Genomic DNA, 16,855 nt, shown 5'->3' with positions numbered 1-16,855 from the left:
AACAAAGGAGGAGGCTACAATGCTTGATAAGAAATGTACTCATTATCTTGCCCATGTAATTGTAACCCCTCTGTACAGTATTTTCACAATTAAAAAAAAAAAGAAAAAAGAAAGAAAGAAAAAGAGTCTCACAGACTTTCCTGCCCAAGTTGGCTTTGACCTGCAGTCCTCAAATCTCAGCCTCCTGAGTAACTAGAATTATAGTTATATAATTATAATATATATTATATATATTATTATATAGTTATAATTATAGAATTATATTTGCCCCGCAAATTTTCATTTATTTGTTCTTGTTCTTGACTTAATTACTTAAAATCAAGACATCATAACAATTCCTGGATGTATTATTGCTGTTTTTAACAACTGTAGAAACCAATGCAATTGGAGTTTAGACAGAGAGAGATAGAAGAAAGCAGAAATAACACTGAGCCTAGCCTGCAACCCTAAATTTTCTGCTGTTCTAGGGGAAAGGTTGTCCAACTCACAGTATTTGAGGAAGGGGCTGGTCTTGTTCCTGGGTCAGCCTGCTGTACAGCTCTGCTGTTGGGTGTTTCTGTTCCGTACCCCTTAGATTGGGTTGCTTATGTGCCAAAGCACTTTGTAGCAGCAGAAGACGAAGCCTACTCTTCTGGCTGGACAGTTCTCTCTGGTCTGCTCCTAGAAAGATTTCAATTTTTTTCTGGTCCTCTCCACTTCCAGAGGAACTTTGGTGCTGCCAGTATCTTCTCATCCTCAGTCTTCTTTTATATTTACCTGGTCATAGGAGGGATTTTTTTTCCCCATGGGATCTGTATACTTGCTCTTGGAATGACCTGCTTTTTTTCTCCCCTCTTCCTAGAACCTAAGATGACCAAGATAGAGGTAGACTGTTTCCATCTAACTGCAGTCAATCACTTCTGAACGAGAAATGTCTCCAATTCCACCTTTAGGGCTTTCAAAACAAGAGAACTCCTTTTCATGTATCTTGTCAGGAATCTGCAATGAAAAAAAAATTACATTCCTAAAGTGAAATACCTTCTTCATGAATTAGTCAGTTCTTCAGATAAACAGAACTGCTATCATATCAATGTATGCATAGATATAGAAGCATGCAGGTAATTGAGAAGGGATTTAGTAGAGAAGCTGACTTAGATGACTGCAGAGGTTAAGGGGGTCTTATAACAGGCTTCCATGTCTAAGGCCCTATTGTGTTGAGAGGCTCAATGAAGGTAGGAGGTAGTCCAAGTGGATGGTGTGACTTTCTGTCTGACCCTGAAAGCCTGGAGACATAGGAGCCACTGCTACAAGTCCTGAAGTCCAAAGCCTGATGGTTGTTGGCAGAAGCGGATTCTAGGTCTAGAACCCTCTCTGCCTTTTTATTCTATTTGGTGACCCTCACTCACTTTTTGGATGATGCCTTCCCACAGTCAGGGTGGATCTTTCCAACTCAGACCCCTGAGTCAGTCCTCTGGAAACCCCTTACAGTCACAGTTTGGCCAGTCCAGTTATTGTAACCAAATGCCAAAAACAAATAGACTTATCTACTAGAAAAAGAGTTAGTGCTTACTGACCTTTGAGAATAGTTCTTCAAATATCTGGGTATCCTTTTATCCAGTCTAGTTTACAGCTGAAATTTAACCAACATTTATTTTTCTTCATTAACTTGGTACTCATATGCTTGCTTTTAATCCTGACTTAATCCCCAAATAAATTCAATGAAATAGTAATCATTCTGACTAACATGACACACAACTGAAAAAGCACTAACCCTTTCCTAACAGTAGACATAAAGTCCTTGGGTGATATTACTCTTAATATCCCAAATTCAAAAACTGTGATGCTTAAGTACTCATAAATCCAATAAATACTATATTAATAAGCTAGCAGTAAGAGAAATAAAAGCATATGTGTTATCCACATGCATGCACATATACTCAGAAACATATTCAGAACAAAATAATGGGGGAATATTCATGACAATGTAGTACCTGTTGTCTGTAATTGATCATATGATCAAAACAGATTTATTATCTTTTTCTGCAACTCTTTTTTTCCAGAAAGAAAACTATCTTAAGCATTTAGAAATAAAATTTTCATGAATTTCCTGTCCCAAGGCAATAGTGAGCTAGAGAGGTCCCCATTACAGAGATTTCTCTCTTGCTCCATTATTTTTATTTTATTTTAGATCTTGAGAGCTAGTTGCTTATTGCTCTGACTAAATCACCAGTGACTCTGGCACTCTGGCAGTTTTTTAGTCTTCAGCTGTAGTCTTTACTCTTTAGCTTCAAGCAATAGTAAATGTCATCAGTAGACAGTATAAGCAGCAGCAGCTTCACCTTCTCATGCAAAACTAAAAAAAAAATTTCTTTAAAATCAAATTGTTTCAGGTTTCTGAAGCCCTCTGTAGTGTTGGGAGGGAGGGGAAGGGAGGGAGAGAGAGAAAAAGAGAGACACAGAGAGAGAGATAAAGAAACCACTCATTAAGCATCTTATAAGAAGCCTCTGGCATCTAGCTTTAAGATGTTTTTAATTGTGTATTTTAACTTCTGTGCTGCAAACTGAAGCTTTCATGCATGAGACCCTGGTTTCGATTCCTCAGTACCACATAAGCAGAAAAAGCTGGAAGTGGTGCTATGGCTCAAATGGTACAGCACTAGCCTTGAGCTGAAGAACTGAGGGACAGTGTCAGGCCCAGAGTTCAGGCCCTATGACCAGAAAAAAAAAAGAGTTAAAAAATACCAGTAAAAAGCACATTTTTAAATTATAAAGATGTTGTACAGAGGGGTTACAGTTACATAAGTAAGGAAATGAGTATAACTCTTGTCAAACATTGTTATCCCTCCCTTGTTTTCTCCTGCTATCCTTCTCTCCTGACTCCCCTACCTCCCCAAGTTGTAAAGTTCATTTCCAACATAGTGTCTTGTATCACTGTTGCATTGGTTCACCCTTTGTCCTTTTTCTCATCATTTCTGTGATTCCCTTTCCCATCCCCAAATCAGATAACCTTATATACAAAACAAAGGGTACTAAAATAAAATTTAAAAACACTGACAACAAGAAGTAAACCAAAGGGGGGAAATAAAAGAAATAGAAGTATCTGTGTACATCCCCCCCCATGGTATAACCCCTGCTTTCACTGTATTTGATGTTGGTATAATTTGTGGAGGGGAAGGGAAAAAACAAATCGTTTAAATAGGGATACAGGTGGATCCATTGCAACAATGAGATGTACAAGTCATTATGTGGACAAACGAACTTTACAACTTTGGTGGGGGGTGGGGAGGAGGATTGGGTGAAGGGACAGGGGGAGGATGAGAAGGGATGGGAAGGGGAAACAAAGGAGGAGGCTACAATGCTTGATAAGAAATGTACTCATTATCTTGCCCATGCAATTGTAACCCCTCTGTACAGTATTTCACAATAAAAAATAGAATGAAATAATAAAAAAAGAAGTAACTGTGTACAGTACAGTAAGGGAAGGAAAATTTCTTGTTTCTATATCTTGTAGTTCATTTCAATTATCATCATTTTATAAGATCATATATACATAGCTATGAGCTATTGTGATCTTCTGCTAGGATTATCCTAGACATATATTAATTATTACAAATGAGGGAAACCAAGCAGCCGATATATTTTGGGTCTGGCTTGTTTCACTTAATACAATGTTTTGCAAGTCTTTCCATTTCCTTATAAATGGAGTGATGTCATTCTTTCTGATAGAAGCATAGAATTCCATTGTGTATATATACCATGTTTTATTGATCCATTTATCCACCAAGGAGCATCTGGGTTGATTACATGTCTTAGCTATGGTAAATAATGCTGCAATCAATGTAGTTGTGCTGGTAGCTTTAGTGTGGCTTTGTTTGTGATCATTTGGGTAAATGCCCAGGAGTGGGATTGCTGGGTCATAAGGGAGCTCTATGTTTAATCTTTTGAGGAACCTGCATACTGATTTCCAGAGTGGTTGAACTAGCTTACATTCCCACCAACAGTGTAGTAGTATTCCCTTTTGGCCATACCCCCTCCAGCATCTGTTATTATTTGTTTTCTTGATAATGGCCATTCCAACCTGGGGTGAAGTGGAATCGCAATGTAGTTTTGATGTTGAACATTTCTTCATATGACTATTGGCCATTCTCATTTCCTCTTTAGAGAAGTCTCTTTTTAAGTCTTTAGCACACTTATGAGTATGGTGCTTGTTTCTTTGACGATGTATTTAATTTTTTGAGCTCTCAGTATATTTTAGATATGAGACCCTTGTCTGTTGTATAGCTATGGAAGATCTTCTCCCAATCTGTGGGCTTTCTATTTATCTTATTAGCTATGTCTTTTGCCATGCAGAAACTCTGAAGTTTAATGCTATCCCATTTATCCAACATGTATTTGATTTGTAGTTTCTGGGTCATTATTATTATGCTGTGCCATGGAACCCTAGGGTTCCCCTATTCCTTTCTGTAATATTTTCAGGGCATCTGATTTTTACATTGAGGTCTTTGGAGTTGATTCCAGTGCAGGGTGATATATAAAGATCCAAGTTAAAATTTCTACACGTGTATAGCCAATTCTGCCAGTGCCATTTGTTGAAGAGGTTGTCTTTCCTCCATCCTGTCTTTTGGGCTCCCTTATCAAAGATTCGGTGGCCAGATGGCTGTGGGTTCATTTCTGGGTTCTCTATTCCACTGGTCCTCAGGCCCATTCATAAAAAAACTCATAATTTTATTTATAAATTCCTACCAAGATAGATTAGCTTCAGGAAGCCAATTTGGGTTTACTTCATGTTTTAAAAATATTCATACTTAAGTTATTTTAACCATTTTTATGCGTTCAAACTGTTATGTAGATATAGCTATATACTCATTTATAAAAGAGTATATCTGCTTGTAGAATACATTTCATGATTTTCTAAAGCAGTTATAGTAATTATAAATAATATTAGTACATGATTATTAACTAAGCAAAGGCTTTGTAATGACTCAGGACAAATAGAAATAATGCCCACCACACAATGTTTACTCATTTATTTCCGTTCACCATGGCGAATACATCTAAAGTATGCTGAACCAGCCGCCAGAAATGCCAGGCCAAATGTTGCCATCTTTATCCAAGAGAGCCATGAGGCCGAGTGACTGTCTTCGCTGACAATGCGAGTCCTCAGGGGCTTAATGATTCTCTCTCTCTGGGTCAGGATGGCTCTCCGGGCTCCAGCCCATTTCCCTGGCCCCTGCAGGCGGTACTGGTATGGGGTACAGGGGCCAAAGAAAACCTCCACGGCCAGCTTTGGATCTGAGAGAAAGAGAAACAGCAGGTTGGGCTTCACCCCCACCAAGGTGGCAATCTCATCCATGTACTCAATGTGGTCCACTTGGATCGTGTGCCGGGCTGTTTTCACGTAACTGAAACACAAGGGAAGAGATGTATGACATCCTAGAACTGTAAGACCTTTACTTTTGTTCACTTTACAATGTAGAACCTGAGAACTAGGAAGCTGTCCTGACAACACTTCTCAGCTGTGCAACGGCACTGTAGACACAGAATCTGGGCTTCTGTGCATACTGTCCCATTATCATTTGATTGTGGCAGGGTGACTGAACTGCAGATTTGAGCTTTAAAGTGATCCTTATCTGTAAAGATAATCTTTTTTTTTTCCAAAAGGGATCATGCTATAGTAAATATTTCCTTCTGCAATGTATAGGTGCAGCTCCTACGTGTTTTCAGTCAAGGAGCCTGGAATGGACAAGCAGATAGTCATTGATAATCTGACCCAAGGAGCTTTATAGCCACCTTGGGGTAAGGAGGTGATGAATGTTGTCTCCTTCGGAGAGCAAAGTGACTTCAGTTCTGCTGGGAATGGTGGGTGCTGGGTAGATCAGTTGCTTGAGATGTGAAGATGGTGCATACCATGGACTGCGAATTTCAAGAGGCCACAGTCACAAGGTGGATACAGTGGATTTGATGTTTGCTATGTTTTACTTTCCATATTTGGAAATAAGGTGTTTTGAGGAAGGAGGGCCATTTCTAAAGTTCTACAAATGCATTTTATAGAATGTTCAGCTGCTGTTCCACATGAGGCAAGGTAGTGTATTTCCCTGATGTGATAGTGTTACTTAGAGGCGGTGTCAACTTGGTGATAGGTGGAACTAGCATCTGTCCTGCATGAACTGAATGTTCCATGTGACAGGCAGTTCCTTCAATATAGTGTTCATAGCCTTCAGAGCTGATTAGAAAAAGATGTTTCAGTATTGTCACATAGGAACAGCAGTTCCTCCATTTTTATACTGCTTACCCTTTGCTTTGTGAGTCATCATGTTGTAAATGTTTAGCAACATGCCTCTCGTAGTGAACACAAAGTAAAGTTTTAATGTATAAAATAGAAATATCTACCCATTCTTTTAAGTACTGGTGAAAATTGCACTTAAAAGAGACTTTTACTGCAAATGGTTTTCCAAAGTTTCTAAAACTGATTATAAAGTATGTAGGAATCATGGCAAAATGTCTAGGGAGAATGAATTCCATGTTTTTATATGAAAACCATTAGATTGCTGATATAAAGAAGCAAGATTAAAGTACTAATGTCTATGTTTTCTGTCTACGTTTCTTCCTTCCATATTTCAAAGAATTGGTTGACTCTTTCTTTTGGGTTTCATTATATGACCAAAGACATATTTTACTTGCAAGACACATTCCTCTTAGCTTTTGTTTCTGGGTTCATGAAGGAGAATAAGTTTCATGTCTTTAAAGGAAAAAATAGAAATAGAAGTCTGGACTGAACGAGTCTAGAGACCCATGGCAAGACGTTAGTGGAAACTGGGCAGGACTTCTGGGAAGTCTGAACCCCAAGATCATCTTCTCATCTAGAGCTTCACTTCAGCAATGATTCCTACATCTTACTTAATATATGGCACCCCAAAGTCTACAAGTATTTTAGATTTAGGCCACAACCATGGTAGTAAGTCACATAATTGTGAAGGAAATCAGACATGATTTGGAAAATAAGACCAGCTTCCTGAATTATGGTGACATCTCAGAACAAAGAACAATAATGAGACTGAAGTAGAAGGTTTCATTTCCGATTCAGTATGATGTAAAGAGAATAAATCTGCATTTAATTGCTGTGCTATAAAACAATATAGCATAGGGTATGGAGAACAAATGTGATTGAGTAAGATGAGGATCCTTATTTGAAATTCCCTTATCACTATGGTTACAGATTCTTTACTTACCGTTTATCCATAGCCCTTTTTCTTTGAGCAATGTTGGCCATCATGGTCTTTGTTGAGGGTAATTTGCTTAGCCCTAGAAGAGAAATATCCAGTGTGTTAGTATTTGTGGAAGAGAAGAAAACCAGTCAAGAGAAAGGAGGATTAACTTTGTTCACATACCTTTGAACACTCGTGTAGCCCAGCGAGACTGCAGTTCTGCAATAGGCAAAACAATGCCCAGTGGCTGGATGAGCCCGATGACAGCTAATGTTGGCTTCTCCAAGTCAGGAGGAAACATCAGTTTATACAGGGACACTTCATTATTAGCCACTTCAATCAGACCATCAAGGAAAGGAAAAGAAAAAGAATATCCTGTAGCAAAAACTACAACATCCACATTCTCTTCTACAGTGCCATCCTCAAAAATGACATCTCTCTCTGTGAACTCCCTCACATTAGGCTTCACATGGACTCTTCCAGAAATTATGTGATTTGGCAGGTCATCACTGACAGTTGGATGCTGACTGAGAAGTCTGTATAGAAAAGGAAAAGCCATCAACAAGAAGCTATTTAAAAAAGAAAGTAGTGAGTACAATGAGGAATCAAAGCTAGCAAATTGGATTTTCCTGTAAATCTGTGCAGGTCCCTGTCTGCCTCTCAGAATACAGGGGAGTACATTGTAGGCTGAGTGCTTAGTGGTTACCTCAATTCCACATTTCTCCAAGTTTCCCATTATTATCTTGAAAAGTATATGTAGATCTTGTGTTGTGTGTCATATGTTTATCTTCGTATTCAAATATTTACACTTCTTAGAAATGAAAATGACCTGTGACTGTTATTCCAGTAGAAAACATAGTTTGAATCTTCCTTCCACTTAATTTTCTACCAAATTATCATATTGTAGGCAAAATCCATGTCCAAATGAGATGTAAAATATATTTATTACAAAATTTCCCACATATTTCATATGCATTTAATATGCATTCTAGAAAGGAAGAGTGAGAAATAGAGAGGACAGAGATGTTCATTTGCTGAAATTAGCCCTTCTTATAGACAAACATGAGCCTTCCCAGAAATTCCACTCAGAGGACTTATGTTCCCTCTTATTGGGAAACATGATGCTATGTTACTACCCTGTCCAGAAACCTTTGTTTAAAGAACTTGATAAACAATCCAGAAAGTCTAGCTACTGATGTCTTAAATTAGATTATATCTTTAAGTTCCCAATACTAGTTTGTGTGGAACTTGAATCTCCTTAAGATCTCTTCCTCTTTTTTATGGATGCTGACCTTCTTTTCTCCTCTACTTCCCACAAAGTATGTGTCCTGATTTTCTGAATCTTTTTTCTCTCTAGGGGTTCAGTTACATAGAGATGATATTTTTTTCTTGGTCAGTTCCTGGGAGCTCTTGTCCTAGGAGACCACTTAGGGTGATGGTGCTTCATATGGTACGAAGCAAAGTGGACAAGCTCTCTATGGATCAAGGTGCAGGAACTAGGAAGCAGTTCATCCTTTGTTGAAGTAGCTGGAGAAAGCCATTCTGTCCTTTCCCTCCTAGGCTTCATTTCACCTTTTTTTCCTAAACCTCATCAGTGGTAGGCAGGACACTGTTAAAGAGAGCTGATGTGGACTTTCACCAGCATTCTACACAAAGTTCTTCTGAAGATCTGTCAGGTCTCATGTTAGAGATCCTTGAAATGAATCTTCAGGCACTGGTCTACAGGAAAGAAAGACTTGCATGGAACTTAAAGACTTAATGAGACTTCTTGTTCTTTACCTCCAACAAATGATTGGCTCAGAGACAGAGAGAATAGATGTAATTGGGATTTGAGGAAAAGGGGATCCTATACATGTTTTTCTGTTTCCAGAACCTTTCTGATTTTTTGGTAATTAAAAGTTTAAAGAGTTGACTTTAAGAGTCATGGGATTGTGTTTGCACACACACACACACATATGTATATATGTGTGTGTGTATATGCACATATACATGAATATTTGTATATGTAGATGTGTGTATGTTTGTATGTATGCATGTGTATTTATCTGTCTCTCTATAGATATATGTTTCTGTCTCTATATATAGCTATATAGATATATATCTGTGTGTGTGATTGTGATTCCTGTTAGAAAACAGGTCATAGATTATGAGTCTCCTTCCACTTCCTTTCCTACCAAATTATCATTTTTAGGCAAAAATCTATGTCCAAATGAGATATAGAATTTATAACAAAATTGCCCACACATCTACTCAGATATTTATCAAATGTGACTAGTTTGTTGTCTTAAGTAACTATACCCCAGGCAGCACTGAATTAACATTCTAGAGGGGAATAGATAGATAGATAGAGCATCAAAACATGTGGTACACCATAAACATATAGAATAATTTATAAATTAGAAAGAAAATCCAAACTTGCCCCCATTGCCTAGAAATATGTTTTGGCTGCTGCCTTGTTGTAGTCCACTCACTGACTTTGTTTCTTCCTTTCCTTGCCTCAGTATGCGCAAAGCTGCTTCTTAGGTCAAGAACTTTTAAGATCTTGCTGATCCTTCTATGCAAATGTTTCTTCCAGTCTCTTTTCATTGTGGCACCTTCTTGCCCATCAAGTCTTAGCTTAAAGACCATTCTCAGAATTATCTTCTTGATCATTTCAATTGATTAGCTGCATGCCCATCCTCAGATACTCTTGACGTGTCTTTCATTCAGTTCTTTCATAGTTATCCTATTTGGCAATTTCTTTAATTATTTGTTTCCCTCCATACAATGCAATATTATTCTACATCTGTAGCATAGTCTAAACTCATGAAGGATTTTTAATGAATGAGCCAATAAATGCCACATTTCTTTGTCTCATTTGTTGAAATATTTGAGGAATTTCCTTTTCTGAATTGCCTTTAGAGACAAGTAAGTGCCCACATAATAGTGATATTATTAAGTTGGTTGCTGGTGGCTCACTCCTGTAATCCTAGCAACTCAGAAGACTGAAACCTGAGAATTTCAGTTTGAAGCCAGTTCTGCCAGGAAACTTTTTTAGACTCTTATCTCCAACCACCAAAAAGCCAGAAGTAGAGCCATGGCTTAAATGATATAGTGGCAACCTTGAACAAAATAGCCTAGACCCTGAGTTCAAGCCCTAAGATTGGCGCGCGCGCGCGCGCACACACACACACACACACACACAGAAAGAGAATATTTTGTCATATGTGTGTATGTGTGAGAGCACGTGCTTGTGCATGTGTGTTTTTAATCTATCTCTCAGATATTGCTATAGTAATATAGAGATAGTATTGGAATTTAATAAAAAAAAACAAAGTTTATTTACTCAGCTCCCAATTCTGAAGACCCAGGGTTAAGGGGCTTATCAGGGGAAGGCCCTCTTTCTGGAGGGGATCTTGCAGTCTGAAGTGACTCAGGGCACTGAGAAATAGAATGACAATTCAGTTTTCTCTTCCTCCTCTTTCAAATCAGTAACCTCTATGAATTATCTACACCTGCCTCCCTTCTAAAAGCACCGCTCCGAATATCATCAATACAAGTGAATTCTGGGGCACTTCTTTTTTAAATATCATTTCTTCATGCTCTTTATTTTCTTTTCTTAATTCTGCTTCTTAATGACTAGACTTCAGTCTTTTACCTTTTCAACAGAAGCTAAAGATAAGGGCTGGGAAAGTGGCTCAGTGGTAGAGTGCTTGCCTTGCATGCATGAGACCTTGGGTTCGATTCCTCAGCACCACATAAGCAGAAAAAGCCTGAAGTGGCATTATGGCTGAAGTGGTAGAGTGCTAGCCTTGAGCTGAAATGCTGAAGGACAGCGCCCAGGCCCAGAGTTCAGGCCCCATGAACGACAAAAAAAAAAGTAATTTCTGAGCCAAGAAGCTTCTACAGCATAAGACCTGAAGTCATAATGGCTCTTTTGCAGAAAAAAAAAGACCACAGAGATCTTGTTCCATGTGAACTCGCCTAACATTTCACCTCAACTTCAACTAAATCAAATGTTCCACTTGGGCCTCAGAGTACCCCATTCTGATATCTGTCATTATATTAACCACATTGCCTTGCCCTGACTTGTTTTTATGTCTTTCTCTGTCCTCTAATGTTGAAGTTTTATTCAAGGAAGGGTATTATATTTGTGTGTGTGTGTGTGTGTGTGTGTGTGTGTGTGCATGACTGGCATAAAACATTTTAATGTGCTGGGCATCAGTTGCTCATGCTTGTAATCCTAGCTACTCAGGAGGCTGAGATTTGAGGATCGTGGTTTAAAACTAGCCCGTGCAGTAAACTCTGTGAGACTCTTATCTCCAATAAACCACTCAGAAAACCAGAAGTGGCACTGTGGCTCAAGTGGTAGAGCACTTCCTTGAGCTGAAGAGCTGTGGGACAGCACCCAGGTTTAAGCTCCATGACTGACAAAAAAAATGCTGCTACATGAATAGACTGAAAAGCAAACCAACTCATTGTAATCTATACTTTGTGTGTTATAAGTTCTTAACATTAATTAATGTATTAGATAGGCTAACCAAAATCCATGTCAATTGCCAGCTTCTTGAAGGCCAATTCCATTCTATATCTACACTTAATTGCATATATGAGGTCCCCTGGTTATATCACCTGTGCTTGGGTTGCAGGCCATAGTGGGAATGATTGAATCTGGAGTTCAGTATCTTCTCCAGGTAGTTATTAATCAGTGATGTAGTTAATATTTTTTGGAGAAAGCTATTGAACCGAGTGAAAAATGAACTATCCATGGGATAACCATTCTCCCAAACACGGTGCAAAATCCACGATCCTCTTCTGGTGCTGAGGAACACCTGAGGGAGACAGAAATAGAACAAGCTGGCAGTATCGAGAGAGAAACTTTTCTACACTTTACTTATTACTCATTTTTAAGACTGCTCATACTGTGGAAGCCCAGAAAAATTATTTGATGATTGCCATGCTCTGCTTTGCCAAAGCAGTAAGTTACTGACTTTCAGTAAAGGAATGTTTTTATAACAACAAATTTTATGAATGAAACTTTTGTCAATGAAAAGTAGAATATTTTTACTAGTCTGTATACTTTGGAAGCATTATTTTCAAAGTATTCATTGATACTATTATCACTGTGCTTCACATATAGAGTTTGAATTTAGAAATGAATTAGCATGTTTACTACTATATAATTCTAGATTGTTATCCATTACAACAATGAGGTGTACAAAGACATTATGTCAAAAAATGAACTTTACAACTTTGGCAGGGTAGGGGGGGTGGGGTGGTGGTGGTAGGAGGGTATAGGGGTGGCAGGGGTGGAGATGGGAAGGGATGGTATGGGGAAACAAAGGAGGAGGCAACAATGCTTGATAAGAAATGGACTCAATATCTTGCCCATGTAATTGTAACCCTCTGTATGGTATTTTCACAATAAAAAAGTTCTAGATTGTCTTGAAATAAAACTGTACATATGAAGATGTTATTAAAAATCTCACTGAAATTTACTGAACAATAAAAGCATTTGGATATGTAGAAAGAGAGAGTAATAGAAGTGTTTATTCTGACAAAATATAATATTTGCCTATGTAAAATACCATAGTGAAACCCTTAGTATAATTAACATGCACTAAAAAGAATGATCAGAGAGCAAATCAGTCTCTGTTTGGCATTGGATATCAGAGGAAAAGAACAGGTGAACAGAGAGGATGAATGAGGGTGAATGTTGTTAAATTTCTTCATATGCATGTATAAAAATAAAGCAATGAAACATGTTGTTTTAAGAAAAGAGGGGGAGATAATGCAAAAATATAAGGGATATGGCTGATGGTGCACAGTGTATGAAAATATCACAAGGAAAAAGAGAGGACTGAGTTTTCACATTTTACAAAGTTAATTAGCTCAGTGAACAGTAATCTGTTTTCTAGTTTGTCCCTATTGTCTATATGAGGGATCTATTGTTTGTATTTATTCTCTCTCAGCCAAGGTCCATAGATTTCTCTGTCTTTTCTGGTCTTTCTAAAGTCATATCTATCTTCTGGATGGCACATAAACTCAGTTTCTCATTAATGGAATTGTTAAAAACAAACAAACCTGTTTTGCCACACGACTGAGCTCCACAGCAATATCCACACCAGAATTCCCAATACCCACCACTATGATTCTCTTTCCTACAAAGTCCTCAGGACTTTTGTATTCTCGGCTGTGGAAATAACAGCCTTCAAATTTTTCAATGCCTGTGGTGAAAAGAAGATATTTTTTCATTACAAGGAGAAATTTCAATGTAATTCAATACATAGAAAAATGTTAAATTATGAATAATCTGAAAAAGCAAGACAGAGTCTGGGCCATTCAATTGAATACAGTTGTCTCTCAGTATATTATGGTTCACTTATTGTAGATTCACTCTATCTTATTTTTGTTTTTTTAAATATGTAAATAGGGATCCCTCACCTATGGTGAGAATTATGTTCCAGAGACCCCTATGATAGGTGAAAATCTGCAAAGTAGCAATAGGTGAACCACTATATAGCAAGAGACAACTACATAATGTTGCTACTTTGCGGATAGTACATCTCAACATGGTATATCACTCTTCCTAGAAATCCAAGTATATGTTCCCATGCATCTTTCTCTCTCTATGGGGGTTATCTCTCAGCCAGAAAGAAAGTAAAAAAGAAGCCAAATATAGAATAGTTTGACCTCTAACCTATAGATATATAATAATTATAAATTATTTACAGATTTGATATTTGAACATTCAGAAGATCAAGCGTTCTTATTTTACAAATATTTCTGTTAGTGGGTAGACCCCAAAAGATAAAGTATTTGTCATTCATAATTCACTTCATTGTTCACCCAAATCCACATTGAGATCCTTTTATTTCCATCTGGGATTCTTTTTCTATTTACTTTGTCTTGATTTACAAGGAGGTTTGGAAGAGCACCCAGTGGTCAAAAAGGTCTTAAATGACTACTGATAGCAATTGATGGAACTAGAGGGTGAATGGGAAGAGGTAAAGGGCAGAGGGTGTAGCTAGTAGGAAGGATGGAGACCATCCTTTGAATGAAGCAACAAACAGCTAGTTTTGTTTTATTAGCCAATGAAAATCCATGATACATAAGTGCTAGTAAAGAGTTTTCTCCATACTCTAAGGTTTCTAAATTTGTGGATACACAGGCTTTGCTTGTCATTTGTCTCTACACTCCCCCTTTTGAACTTAACTTCACTCTCTGAAAGTCAGGCCAAATAAATTTATAAAACTTGAAATGTCAGCTCTGTTGTTTATTGATATCTATGTTGAACTATATTAAGTAAAAAGCATTCATTGCTTTTTGCTTATGTTTCAATTTCAGTGTAGCATATTGTCTTGTTAACATATATGTTGGATAGTTATTGTTACCAAAAATTTTTCACTGAACTTTAATAAAATTCATACCCAATCATTTTGGCATGTAAATGATTTGTAAGAATCTCTGCAAACCTTGTGAACTCACCTGGGAAGGAGTGAAGGGGTAAGTAGGGGTCTGTGTGATGCCCACTGCAGACTAAGATTCCATCAAAGACCAAGGTCTCTTGTTTTTCATTCATCTCCACAACAACATCCCACTGTCCACTGTTGGAGAAGTCTGGACGCTTCCGCACACTGCACACTTTGGTCTGAAAAGGAGGGAAGAAATACAGGTGACCCACTTTCCTGGGTCTCAGGCTTGATTCCTCCTTCCTAAGTCCCACAAGTAGGGTTCATCTGAGGCAACATAATAGAGCAATTCCCACTCCCATTCCTGGGAACTCCTGTAGTGAATATGCTGTACATTTTCAAGATAGTATGGGAAATTTTGTTTGAAATCTATTTTTTCATGTAACTAGAAACAGTGGAGATTTAACCATGAAATAGCAGAGGGGACACTGAAGCCACAGCAATGATATCTTCTTTCCAGGAGGACTTTCATGTGGAAGAAAGCAGGATTCTTTATGCTTTTTGTATTTTAGTATAGACCTGTTCACTTTTCCCAGACTTGAATTTTGAGTTTCAGAGAATTTCACCATAAACATCGAGAAAAGATGTTGGTATGTGTGAATTGTGGGTGCTAGTATTAGATTTGGGAAACAGAATGGATGTGATTTATATGAGGTTGATTCTTATTCTATAGGCAATGGGATTTGGCTCAATGATTACTGCTATTGTTCTAAGTTCTCAAATAATTAGATATTTGTAAGGTCAAGGGCCCTTTACACTGCTGCACTGAAGTGTATAAGAATAAGTTATGATGAGAAAAAATTTCCAACCTCATCTTCAACTGAAGTTTTCAAAACATTATTACAATAGAGGTGGTGGTTTTCTAGAGTAGAAATTCACTAGTAATCTTTCTGGTCACAACAAAAGAGGCCATGAATAACTGAGGTGAATGAGGTTTCATGCATATACATGCATTCATATGCACACACACACACACACACACACACACATATAAACACACACACATATAAACACACACATAACGTTTCAATTATATTTTACCTTAAAGCAAATGTAATTCAGAAGACCAAAGTGTTTGGCATACATCCTAAAGTAATCCATGAGTTTAGTGTTATGCATATAGTTGGGGAAATGGTCAGGTATGGGGAAGTCACTGAAGCACATCATCTCCTTGGAGGTGTTGATGGTCACAGATTTGTAGATACTCGGCATTTTCTCTGAAGGATTTTTCTGTAGGAAGAAGGACCTCTTATTACAACATACTTTATAATTAGAAGGTAATTAAAATAAGATATTTTAAAGAAAAAAATCTCAGGTGTAATAAATCAGTACATTGCCTTTATATTCTCCATGAATATTTTCTCCCCAATGATGATAAAAAATTACATTTAATCCACAATAAATTCTTTTTTTGTTGTTGTTGAATTCTGGGCCTGGACACTGTCGCTGAGATCTTCAGCTCAAGGTTAATGCTCTACCACTTAAGCCACAGTGCCACTTCCAGTTTTCTGGTGGTTAATTGGAGATAAAAGTCTCACAGACTTTCCTGCCCAGGCTGGATCGGAACCACAATCATTAGATCTCAGCCTCCTAACTAGCTAAAATTACAGGTGTAATCCACTGGTGCCCAGCTTCCAAAATAAATCTTGTATTTGACTTCTTAATATGAAGGAGAGAAGGGAGAAACAGGAGAATGATATCTTTGAAATGTTGAAATGTTTGCCTAGTCTCCTAGGGCTAGTGAAAATACACTTTAAAATGGAGGTAAATACATCTTCACACACAAACTTGGAGACTTTGTTGCTAGCAATCTAAAATATGGAAAAAAAGTGAAAGTCAATCCTCCAGACTATTTGGGAATGAGCCAAAATGCAAGTATGCAAATGTAATATGGAATAAAAACACTAGAAATAACAAATATGTGACTCACTATACAAATATTAAGTATTTTACATGTGATCATAACACAATCAGAAAGTCAAATTCTTGGAGATAAGCTGTTGGAAAATATTTTTTTAGAAATTGGAGAAGTTGGGGCTGGGAAGGTGGCTCAGTGGTAGAGCGCTTGCCTTGCATGCTCAAGACCCTGGGTTCGATTCCTCAGCACCACATAAGCAAACAGAAAAAAGCCGGAAGTGGCGCTGTGGCTCAAGTGGTAGAGCGCTAGCCTTGAGCTGAAGAGCTGAGGGACAGCGCCCAGGCCCAGAGTTCAGGCCCCAC

General features: G+C 37.8%; 1 protein-coding gene across 1 annotated transcript in view; it reads right to left on the bottom strand.

The window, feature by feature from the left end:
- Nucleotides 1–5,005: 5,005 nt before the first annotated feature.
- The window catches only part of LOC105989614 (dimethylaniline monooxygenase [N-oxide-forming] 5-like), a 33,882-nt gene continuing 22,032 nt past the window's right edge, over nt 5,006–16,855 (bottom strand). The window contains exons 2-8 of the mRNA XM_013021741.1: nt 15,677–15,865; nt 14,652–14,814; nt 13,248–13,390; nt 11,796–11,995; nt 7,368–7,720; nt 7,209–7,281; nt 5,006–5,381 (exon numbers count right to left, since the gene is read on the bottom strand). Of these exons, the coding sequence (XP_012877195.1) occupies nt 5,006–5,381; nt 7,209–7,281; nt 7,368–7,720; nt 11,796–11,995; nt 13,248–13,390; nt 14,652–14,814; nt 15,677–15,865 (1,497 nt within the window). The remainder of the gene's footprint in view (nt 5,382–7,208; nt 7,282–7,367; nt 7,721–11,795; nt 11,996–13,247; nt 13,391–14,651; nt 14,815–15,676; nt 15,866–16,855) is intronic.

The sequence above is a fragment of the Dipodomys ordii genome, unplaced genomic scaffold, assembly GCF_000151885.1.
Source record: "Dipodomys ordii isolate 6190 unplaced genomic scaffold, Dord_2.0 Scaffold57, whole genome shotgun sequence".
Lineage (NCBI taxonomy): Eukaryota > Metazoa > Chordata > Mammalia > Rodentia > Heteromyidae > Dipodomys > Dipodomys ordii.
This window is presented reverse-complemented; position numbering and strand designations above follow the sequence as displayed.